The following is an 11811-nucleotide window of genomic DNA, read 5'->3' as shown; positions in this document are numbered from 1 at the left end:
TTGGCTTTTTTTCACCAATTTTCCCCTGATTTTTCACCTTTTTTTGGCTTTTTTTCACCAATTTTTCTCTGATTTTTTAACCATTTTTTCACCTTTTTTCACCAATTTTCCCCTGATTTTTAACCATTTTTTCACCTTTTTTTGGTTTTTCTTCATCAATTTTTCCCTGATTTTTAACCATTTTTTCACCTTTTTTTTGGCCTTTTCTCTCCAATTTTTCCCTGATTTTTTAACATCTTTTTTCACCAAATTCAACCTTTTTTTGACCAATTTTTCCCTGATTTTTAACCATTTTCAGCTTTTTTTTGGCTTTTCTTCACCAATTTTTCCCTGATTTTTAAACCATTTTTTTCAAAAAATTCACCTTTTTTTGGCCTTTTTTCACCAATTTTTCCCTGATTTTTTAACCATTCTTTCACCAAATTCAACCTTTTTTTTCACCATTTTTCCCTGATTTTTTAACCATTTTTCAGCTTTCTTTTGGCTTTTCTTTACCCATTTTTCCCTGATTTTTTTCACCAAATTCACCCTTTTTTTGCCCTTTTTTCACCATTTCTCCCCAAATTTTTTAACCATTTTTTCACCAAATTCACCTTTTTTTGGCTTTTCTTCATCAATTTTTCCCTGATTTTTTAACCATTTTCCAGTTTTTTTTTGGCTTTTCTTTACCCATTTTTCCCTAATTTTTTTCACCAAATTCACCTTTTTTTTGGCTTTTCTTCATCTACTTTTTCCTGATTTTTTCACCATTTTTCACCAATTTTTCCCTGATTTTTTAACATTTTTTTCACCATTTTTCACCTTTTTTTTGATTTTTTTCACCAATTTTTCTCTGATCTTTTAACCATTTTTCACCATTTTTTTCACTTTTTTTCACCGATTTTTCCCTGATTTTTTAACTATTTTTCACCTCTTTTTGGCTTTTCTTCACCAGTTTTTCCCTGAATTTTTAACCATTTTTTAACCTTTTTTCACCAATTTTCCCCTGATTTTTTAACCATTTTTTTCACCACATTCACGTTTTGTTTTTTGCTTTTCTTTATCCATTTTTCCCTGATTTTTTAACCATTTTTCCACCTTTTTTTGGCCTTTTTTCACTGATTTTTTTCCTGATTTTTTAACCATTTTCTCACCTTTTTTTGACCTTTCTTCACATATTTTTCTCTGATTTTTTAACCATTTTTTTTCACCACATTCACCCTTTTTTTGGCCTTTTTTCACCCATTTTTCCCTGATTTTTTAACCATTTTTCACCTTTTTTCACCAATTTTTCCCTGATTTTTAAACCACTTTTTCACCCTTTTTTGGCTTTTCTTCACCAATTTTTCCCTGATTTTTTGACCATTTTTTCACCCTTTTTTTGGTCTTTTTTCACCAATTTTTCTCTGATTTTTTTAACCATTTTTTTCACCAAATTCACCCTTTTTTTTGGGTTTTCTTCATCAATTTTTCCCTGATTTTTTAACCATTTTTCACCTTTTTTCACCCATTTTTCCCTGATTTTTCAACTATTTTTTCACCAATTTTCCCCTTTTTTTCCCTGCATTTTAATCACGTTTCTCCCTTTATAATTCCCATTTTCAAACCAATTTTTCCTTTTTATTTTTTTACATTTTTTAACCCTTTTTTCACCATTTTTTCACCATTTTTCCACCATTTTTTACCATTTTTATTTTTTCCTTTTTCTCTTCATTTCTTAAACCACTTTTTCCATTTTTTCCATTTTTTAACCTTTCCCATATTTTCATTTTTCCCTCATTTTTCCTTTTTTTCACCATTTTCAAACCAACTTTTTCCCATTTATTTTGAATTTTCAATCATTTTTCCTTCATTTTTTCCCCCTTTTTGAATTTTTCTTGTTTTTCCCTTTTCTGCCACTTTTACCAAATTTTCCCATATTTTCACCACTTTTTCACCATTTTTTCTTTCCTTTTTTTGCCATTTTTGGCATTTTTTTGCTATTTTTAACCACTTTTTTTATTCATTTTTTGCTATTTTTTGCCACTTCCAACCATTTTTAATTTTTTTTACCACTTCCCTCTCACTTTTCCATTTTCCATAATTTTAACCCATTTTTTCCCCATTTTTATTCCCTATTTTCACCTTTATTTTTGTGATTTTTTACCCATTATTTTGCTTTTTTTGTGATTTTTTCACCGTTTTTCACCATTTCCAAGCACCGGGACACCAAAATTTCCTCTCCAAACTTTTCCCATTTGTGGATTTTCCTTCCAAATCCACTTTTCCACCGTTTTCCACCATTTTTCTCTGCAGTGACCTCAAAACACATCATTTTTTTACCAATTTTTTACCATTTTTTACCATTTTTTTACCATTTTTCACCTTTTTTTCCCCCAATATTTTCCCCTAAATTCCACCATTTTATTTCCATTATTTCTCTTGATTTTTACCCTAAATTCCACCTTTTTACCACATTTTTTTCCTTCTAAAATCCACTTTTCACAAGGTTTTTTTTATTATTTTTACCCCAAATTCCGCTTTTTTTCCTTATTTTTCCCCCAAAATTCGCTTTTTTTTTCCCTTATATTTTCCACAATTTTAAAGCATTTTCCCCTAAAATTCCATTTATTTTTCTCAATATTTTTCCCAAATTTCACCTTTTTCTCCTCAATATTTTCCCCCTGCCGGGACCAGAGGCTGCAGCGACCTTGGAACATTTTCATTTTTTTCCACCCCAAAAATTCCAATTTTTCCACTTTGAAATTCCACCAAAATCCATTTTTTTACCTTTTTTTTACCCAAAAAAAATTTTAAATTTTTCAATTTTTTTCCAACCAAAATCCCATTTTTCCTCATTTTCCTTTCCCAATTTCTCCCCATTTTTTGACGCTTTTTCTGAATTTTTTTCCCCATTTTTTCCCCATTTTTTCCCATTTTTCTTGCAATATTTCCCCATTATTTTTCCCCAATTTTCCCTCATTTTCCTCCCCAATTTTCCTCCCATTTTCCCACAATTTTTCCTCATTTTTCCCCCATTTTCTCCCCAACTTTCCCCCAAATTTTCCCAATTTTCTTTTAATTTTTCTCCATTTTCCCCTCACTTTTTCTCAATTTTCCCAATTTTCTCTCTCATTATTTCTCCATTTTCCCCCACTTTTTCCCAAATTTTCCCCATTTTTCCCCCAATTTTTTCCTCCTTTTCCCCCATTTTTTTCCTGATTTTTCTCCCATTTTCCCTCTGATTTTCCTCCATTTTCTCCCCATTTTTTCATCATTTTCCCCCATTTTTCTCTCTATTTCTCCCACATTTTCTCTTTATTTTTCTGCATTTTCTCCCCAACTTTCCCTCATTTTTTTCCGGATTTTTTTCTCAAATTTTCTCCCCTTTTTTCTCCAATTTTCTCCCATTTTCCTCCAAATTTCCCTCATTTTCCCCCCTAAATTTTCCTTATTTTTTCTCCTCCATTTTCCCCTATTTTCCCACTGTTTTTTCCCATTTTCTTCCCATTTTCCCCCATTTTTTTCCTTATTTTTCTTCCCATTTCTCCACTGGTTTCCCCATCTCTCCCTAAATTTTTCAGAATTTTTCCCCAATTTCTCCCCCATTTTTTTCCACATTTCTCTTCCATTTTCCCCATTTTTTCCTAATTTTTCTCCCCATTTTCTCTCCCATTTCTTTCATTTTTCCACATTTCTGCCCCATTTTTTCTGCATTTTTTCTCTCATTTCCCCCCTCATTTTTCTACCATTTTTTCAATTTCCTTCCCAATTTTCTCACGTTTTCTCCCCAATTTTCCCTCATTTTCCTACAATTCTTCCTCCACCTTTCCCCCATTTTTCCTGATTTTTTCTCCACTTTTCTCCCCATTTTTCTCCAATTTCTTCCCCATTTTTTCCCCATTTTCCTCAATTTTCCCCATTTTCTCCTCATTTTCCCACAATATTTCCCCATTATTTCTCCCTCATTTTTCCATCTTTTTTTCTATATTTTCCCACGACTTTCCTTCATTTTTTCTCCCCATTTTTCCTCCACTTTCTTCCCAATTTTCCCATTTTTTCCTCATTTCTCTCCCCAATTTTTCCTCATTTTTACCCCAATTTCTCTTCAATTTTCCAACCTCTTTTTCCTTTATTTTTTCTTCATTTTCCTGTTGTTTTTCCCATTTTCTTCCCTTTTTCCTACAATATTTCCCCATTATTTTTCCTCAACCTCTCCTTGATTTTCCTACAAGTTTTCCCATTTTTTCTCATTTCTCTCCCCAATTTTCCTCTACTTTTCCCTCATTTTTACCCCAATTTCTACACTTTCTTCTCTCTTTTTTCCCCAATTTTTCCCCAATTTTTTTCCCACTTCCTTCCCATTTTTCCCCCATCCTGGTGCCCATTTTGGGTTCAATTTCTGCATTTTTGGCTCACTCACCCCATGGAAGATTTCTCCCCATTTCTCCCACACTTTCCCCCATTTTCTCTCTAATTTTCCTCCATTTGCTCCCCATTTTTTATCATTTTTCCCTCATTTTTTCCCCCATTTCTCCCCCTATTTTCCTACAACTTTTCCCCCATTTTCTGACAATTTTCCCCACCTTTCCCTCATTTTTCCTGATTTTTTTCTTCATTTTTCTCCCCATTTTTTCTCCAATTTCTTCCTCATTTCTCTTCCATTTTCCCCCAATTTTTCCCCCAGTTTCTTCCCATTTCTCCCCCATTTCCTTCCCCATTTTTTCCCACATTTCTCCTCCATTTTTCCCCAATTTTTTCCCCAATTTTTCTCCTGCTTCCTTCCCATTTCTACTCCCTCCCTTGTGCCCATTTTGGACTGAATTCTTGTGATTTTGGCTCACTCACCCCATTTTCTCCCCCATTTTTTTCCACATTTCTCTTCCATTTTCCCCCATTTTTTCCCAATTTGTCTCCCCATTTTTTCCACATTCTCATCCCACTTTTCCCCTGTTCTCATCCCACTTTTCTCTCATTTTCCTACCATTATTTTCCATTTCCTTCCCAATTTTCCTCACGTTTTCTCCCCAGTTTCTCCCCCTTTTTCCTCTACTTCTCCCTCATTTTTACCCCAATTTTCGCAGTTTCTTCTCTCTTTTTTTCCCCAATTTTTCTCCCCCCTCCCATTCCCATTTTGGGCTGAAATCCCATGATTTGGCTCACTCACCCCATGGATGCTCCCCTGTTCCCCCGATTTCCTCGGTTTCCGCGCTCGAAGCCGCCCCGGTTGGAGCCGAAGGCGCCGCGGCCGCGGCTCCGCTCGGGGGGGCCTGGGAGCCGTAGGAGCCCCCCCCGGGAGGGTCCTGGTACCCCCCCGAGCCCAGCGAGGCCCCGTCCTGCCCGTAGCTGCTGGCTGGAATGGGGAGAAAACACAGGAATTAGGGAAAAATTGAAAAAATGGGAAAAATTGGGAATTCGGGCAAAAATTGGGCAAAAATCGGGCACTTTTGGCCCCAAATCCAGAGAATTCTGCCCCAAATCAGACCCAGACCAAGCCCAAACCCCCGTCCTGCCCGTGGCTGTTGGCTAGAAATGGAAAAGAAAGGAAAAATTAGGGAAAATTGGGAAAAATTGGGAATTTTGGGCGAAAATTGGGGGAAAATTGGGCAAAAATTGGGCAAAAATTGGGCAATTTCGGACCCAAATCAGCCCCAAACCCCCCGTCCTGCCCGGAGCTGCTGGCTAAAATGGGGAAAAAAAGGGAAAATTAGGGAAAATTGGGAAAAAATGGGAATTTCGGCAAAAATCGCGGCTTTTCGGACCCAAATGTGGCCCCAAATTTAAAGAATTTTGCCCCAAATCAGCCCAAATCAACCCCAAAACAGCCACAATTTCCCGTCCTGCCCGGAGCTGTTGGCTGGAATGGGGAGAAAAAGGGAAAATTAGGGAAAATTTAAAAAATTGGGAATTTTGGGGAAAATTGGGGAAAAATTGGGGAAAAATTGGGGGAAAAATTGGGCAATTTCGGACCCAAACCAGCCCCAAACCCCCCGTCCTGCCCAGAGCTGTTGGCTGGAATGGGGAGAAAAAGGGAAAATTAGGGAAAATTAGAAAAAAAGGAGAATTTTGGCAAAAATCCGGGCAAAAACTGGGCACTTTCAGACCCAAATCTGAGCAGATTCTACCCAAAATCAGCCCCAAATTCCCCCATCCTGCCCGGAGCTGTTGGCTGGAATGGGGAGAAAACAGAGGAATTAGGGAAAATTGGGAAAAAATGGGAATTTCGGCAAAAATCGCGGCTTTTCGGCCCCAAATCCAAGAGGATTCTGCCCCAAATTCCCCTAAAACTGAACCAATTTCACACAAAATTTGACCGATTTCAGCCGCGATTTTGCCCAAAATCCTCAAATTTTGTCCCAAAATCCCCAAATTTCGCCCCAAAAATTCCCAATTTTTTTTGGAATATCACTCACATCCCAGATGTGATTTGGGTGAGGTTGTAGAGTGACTACACCTCAAATTCCTTAAAATTGAGCCAATTTCACACAAAATTTGTCCGATTTCAGCCGCGATTTTGCCCAAAATCCCCAAATTTCACCCCAAAATTCCAATTTTTGCTCCAAAATTCCCAAATTTTTTTTGGAATTCCACTCACATCCAGATGTGATTTGGGTAAGGTTGTAGAACGACTACACCCCAAATTCCCTTAAAATTCAGCCAATTTCCCACAAAATTTGTCCGATTTCAGCCGCGATTTTGCCCAAAATCCTCAAATTTCGTCCCAAAATTCCCAAATTTCACCCCAAAATTCCCAAATTTTTTCTGGAATTCCACTCCCATCCCAGATGTGATTTGGGTGGAGCTGTAGAACGACTGTTCCTCAATTCCACCCAAAAATCCCTTAAAACTGAGCCAATTTCCCACAAAATTTGTCCGATTTCAGCCGCGATTTTGCCCAAAATTCCCAAATTTTGTCCCAAAATTCCCAAATTTCGCCCCAAAAATTCCTAATTTTTTTTTGAATGTCACTCAACATCCCAAATGTGATTTGAGGGGGATTGCAGGATGACTACACCCCAAATTCCCTTAAAACTGAGCCAATTTCACACAAATTTCACACAAAATTTGACCGATTTCAGCCGCGATTTTGCCCAAAATCCCCAAATTTCACCCCAAAAATTCCCAATTTTTTTGTGGAAGGTCACTCACATCCCCCGGAGCTGTACTGGCCCTGCTGGCTGTAGCTGGGGGCGCTGTAGGACCCCTGTTCCCACCCAAAATCTCCCCAAAATCCCCAAATTTCACACAAAATTTGACCGATTTCAGCCGCGATTTCACACAAAACACTCCCGATTTTGCCCAAAATCCCCAAATTTCACCCCAAAAATTCCCAATTTTTTCTGGAATTCCACTCACATCCCCCGGAGCTGTACTGGCCCTGCTGGCTGTAGCTGGGGGGGTTGTAGGACCCCTGTTCCCATCCCAAATCCCCCCAAAATCCCCCCAAAATCCCCAAATTTCAGCCGATTTCAGCCGCGATTTTGCCCAAAATCCCCAAATTTCACCCCAAAAATTCCCAATTTTTTTTTGGAATTCCACTCCCATCTCAGATACGATTTGGGTAGGGTTATAGAACGACTGTTCCCATCCCAAATCCTTTAATTCCACCCCAAATTTCAGCCGATTTCAGCCGCGATTTTGCCCAAAATCCCCAAATTTCGCCCCAAAAATTCCCGATTTTTTCAGGAATTCCACTCACATCCCCCGGAGCTGTACTGGCCCTGCTGGCTGTAGCTGGGGGCGCTGTAGGAGCCCTGTTGGCCGTAGCCCCCCTGGCCGTAGCCCCCGCTCTGGGTTTGGTTGTAGCCCCCGCTCGGGGCTTGGCCGTAGCTGGAGCTGCCGGAGCCGCCGCCGTAACTGGGGAAAAAATGGAGATTTTGGTTAAAAATGGGAGATTTTGGGGGGAAATGGGAGTTGGGGAGGAAAAAGGGGGAGATGGGCAAGAAATAGGGGGGGAATTGTAAAAATTTGTGTGAAAAACCGCTGGAGTTTCAGCCAAAAAGCAGCTGAAAAATTCAGAATTTGACCTAAAAAAAAGCTGGAATTCACTCAAAAAATAACCAAAATTTGAGCAAAAACCACATAAAAATCACCCAAAAAATACGCAGAATTTGACCCAAAAAATACCTGGAATTTTTCCAAAAACACCTGGAATTTTCCCAAAAAATAACCAGAATTTGAGCCAAATAAAAGCTGGAATTCACTCAAAAAATAACCAGAATTTCACCCAAAACCACCTGGAATTTTACCCCAAAAACCCTGAATTTGACCCAAATAAAAGCCAGAATTCACCCAAAAAATAACCAGAATTTCACCCAAAACCACCTGGAATTTACTCTAAAAATAATCTCAAATTCACCCAAACAAACACCCAGAATTTGAGCAAAAATCACATAAAAAATCACCCAAAAAACACCTGGAATTTATCAAAAAAAAATCAGAATTTGACCCAAAAAACACCTGGAATTTATCCAAAAAATAACCAGAATTTGACCGAGAAAACAGCTGGAATTTCACCCAAAAAACAGCTGGAATTTTACCCCAAAAAAATCCAGAATTTGACCCAAATAAAAGCTGGAATTCACTCAAAAAATAACCAGAATTTCACCCAAAACCACCTGGAATTCACCCAAAAAATAAAGAGAATTTGACCCAAATAAACACCTAGAATTAGAGCAAAAACCACCTGGAATTTACTCAAAGAACACCTGGAATTTATCCAAAAAATAACCAGAATTTAACCCAGAAAACACCTAGAAATTTCCCAAAAAACACCTGGAATTTATCCATAAAATAACCAGAATTTCACCCAAAACCACCTGGAATTTATCCAAAAAATAACCTGAAATTCACCCAAAAAACCACCCGGAATTTAAGCAAAAACCACATAAAAATCACCCAAAAACCACCTGGAATTTGACCAAAAAACACCTGAAATTTCCGCTGCCATAAATGTGGGAAAAAAGGGAGATTTTGGTTAAAAATGGGAGATTTGGGGGGAAAAAGGGGGAGATGGGGAGGAAAAGTGGGATTTGCACAAGAAACAGGGGGGGAATTGTAAAAATGGAGCTGGGTTTGGTGTGAAAAACAGGTGGAATTTCACCCAAAAAATAACCAGAATTTAACCCAAAAACCACTTGCAATTAGCTGAAAAATCACCAGAATTTCACCCAAAAACCACTTGGAATTAGCTCAAAAATAACAAGAATAAAAGCTGAAATTCACGCAAAAAATAACCAGAATTTGACCCAAAACCACCTGGAATTTACCCTTAAAATAACCAGAAATTCACCCAAAAAATAAATAGAATTTCACCCAAAACACACCCAGAATTTCACCCAAAACCACCTGGAATTTACCCAAAAAATAACCAGAATTTGACCCAAAAAACCACCCAGAATTTGAGCAAAAACCACATAGAAGTTGCCCAAAAACACCTGCAATTTGACAAAAAACAAACAGAATTTGACCCAAAAAACACTTGGAATTCTCCCAAAAAATACGCAGAATTTGACCCAAAAAATACCTGGAATTTTCCCAAAAAATAACCAGAATTTGACCCAGAAAACACCTGGAAATATCCCAAAAATAAACCAGAATTTGACCCAAAACCACCTGGAATTTTACCCTAAAAAATCCAGAATTTGACCCAAATAAAAGCTGAAATTCACTCAAAAAATAACCAGAATTTCACCCAAAAGCACCTGGAATTTACCCTGAAAATAATCTCAAATTCACCCAAAAAAACACCCAGAATTTGAGCAAAAACCACATCAAAATCACCCAAAAAATACGCGGAATTTGACCCAGAAAATACCTGGAATTTACCCAAAAAATAACCAGAATTTGACCCAGAAAATACCAAGTAATTTCCCAAAACACACCTGGAATTTACCCAAAAAGCAGCTGGAATTTACAAAAAAGCAGCTGGAATTTCACCCAAAAAACCCAGAATTTGACCCAAATAAAAGCCAGAATTCACTCAAAAAATAACCAGAATTTCACCCAAAACCACCTGGAATTTACCCTCAAAATAACCTTAAATTCATCCAAAAACTAAAGAGAATTTGACCCAAAAAACACCTGGAATTTATCCAAAAAATAACCAGAATTTCACCCAGAAAACACCTGGAAATTTCCCAAAAAACACCTGGAATTTCACCCAAAAAGCAGGAGAAATTTACCAAAAAACAGCTGGAACTTTACCCCAAAAAATCCAGAATTTCAACCAAATAAAAGCTGGAATTCACTCAAAAAATAAAGAGAATTTCACCCAAAACCACCTGGAATTTACCCTAAAAATAACCAGAATTTCACCAAAAAAACCACCCAGAATTTGAGCAAAAACCACATAAAAATCACCCAAAAACACACCTGCAATTTGACAAAAAAAAAAACAGAATTTGACCCAAAAAACACTCGGAATTCTCCAAAAAAATACGCAGAATTTGACCCAGAAAACACCTGGAATTTTTCCAAAAAATAACCAGAATTTCACCCAAAACCACCTGGAATTTTACCCCAAAAAACCCAGAATTTCAACCAAATAAAAGCTGGAATTCACTCAAAAAATAACCAGAATTTCACCCAAAACCACCTGGAATTTACCCTAAAAATAAACATAATTTGACCCAAAAACCACCCAGAATTTGAGCAAAAACCACATAAAAGTCACCCAAAAAACACGCAAAATTTGACCCAAAAAACACCTGGAATTTACCCAAAAAATAACCAGAATTTGATCCAAAAACCACTTGGAATTAACTGAAAAATAACAAGAATTTCACCCAAAAACACCCAGAATTTGAACAAAAACCAGATCAAAATCATCCAAAAAAACCCTGGAATTTATCCATAGAATAACTAGAATTTGACCCAAAAAACAGCTGGAAATTTCCCAGAAAATAACCAGAATTTCACCCAAAACCACCTGGAATTTACCCTAAAAATAAACAGAATTTGACCCAAAAAATAAATAGAATTTGACCCAAACGACCAACCAGAATTTGAGCAAAAACCACATAAACATCACCCAAAAAATACACAGAATTTGACCCAAAAAACACCTGGAATTTACCCAAAAAATAACCAGAAATTCACCCAAAAAAACACCCAGAATTTGAGCAAAAACCACATAAAAATCACCCAACAAATCTGTCAAAAAATCACCCTGCAATCACCCCTGCAATCTGTCAAAAAACAAACAGAATTTGACCCAAAAAACACTTGGAATTCTCCCAAAAAATATGCAGAATTTGACCCAGAAAACACCTGGAAATTTCCCAAAAAACCCCTGGAATTTATCCAAAAAATAACCAGAATTTGACCCAAAAAACACCTGGAATTTAGCCAAAAAAAACCAGAATTTGACCCAGAAAACACCAAGAATTTTCCCAAAAAACACCTGGAATTTATCCCAAAAATAACCAGAATTTGACCCAGAAAACACCTGGAAATTTCCCAAAAAATACCTTGAATATATCCAAAAAATTACCAGAATTTGACCCAGAAAACAGCTGGAAATTTCCCAAAAAACACCTGGAATTTCACCCAAAAAGCAGCTGCAATTTACTAAAAAACAGCTGGAATTTTACCCCGAAAAATCCTGAATTTGACCCAAATAAAAGCTGGAATTCACAAAAAAAATAACCAGAATTTCACCCAAAAGCACCTGGAATTTACCCTAAAAATAAACAGAATTTGATCCAAAAAAACACCCAGAATTTGAGCAGAAACCACATAGAAGTCACCCAAAAAACACCCGGAATTCACCCAAAACACACCTGGAATTTGTCAAAAAACCCACAGAATTTGACCCAGAAAATACTTAGAATTCTCCCAAAAAATATGCAG

General features: G+C 37.1%; 1 protein-coding gene across 1 annotated transcript in view; it reads right to left on the bottom strand.

The window, feature by feature from the left end:
* LOC141731618 (uncharacterized) overlaps positions 1-11811 on the bottom strand; it is a 52170-nt gene that overhangs the window by 24741 nt on the left and 15618 nt on the right. Inside the window, 3 exon segments of the mRNA XM_074558030.1 lie at positions 5126-5232; positions 5235-5311; positions 7658-7815. Coding sequence (XP_074414131.1) covers positions 5126-5232; positions 5235-5311; positions 7658-7815 — 342 coding nt within the window.

Source organism: Zonotrichia albicollis, chromosome 24 (genome assembly GCF_047830755.1).
Source record: "Zonotrichia albicollis isolate bZonAlb1 chromosome 24, bZonAlb1.hap1, whole genome shotgun sequence".
In the NCBI taxonomy this organism is placed as follows: Eukaryota; Metazoa; Chordata; class Aves; order Passeriformes; family Passerellidae; genus Zonotrichia; species Zonotrichia albicollis.
The sequence above is the reverse complement of the archived record's forward strand: the minus strand, read 5'-3'. Positions and strand labels throughout refer to the sequence as shown.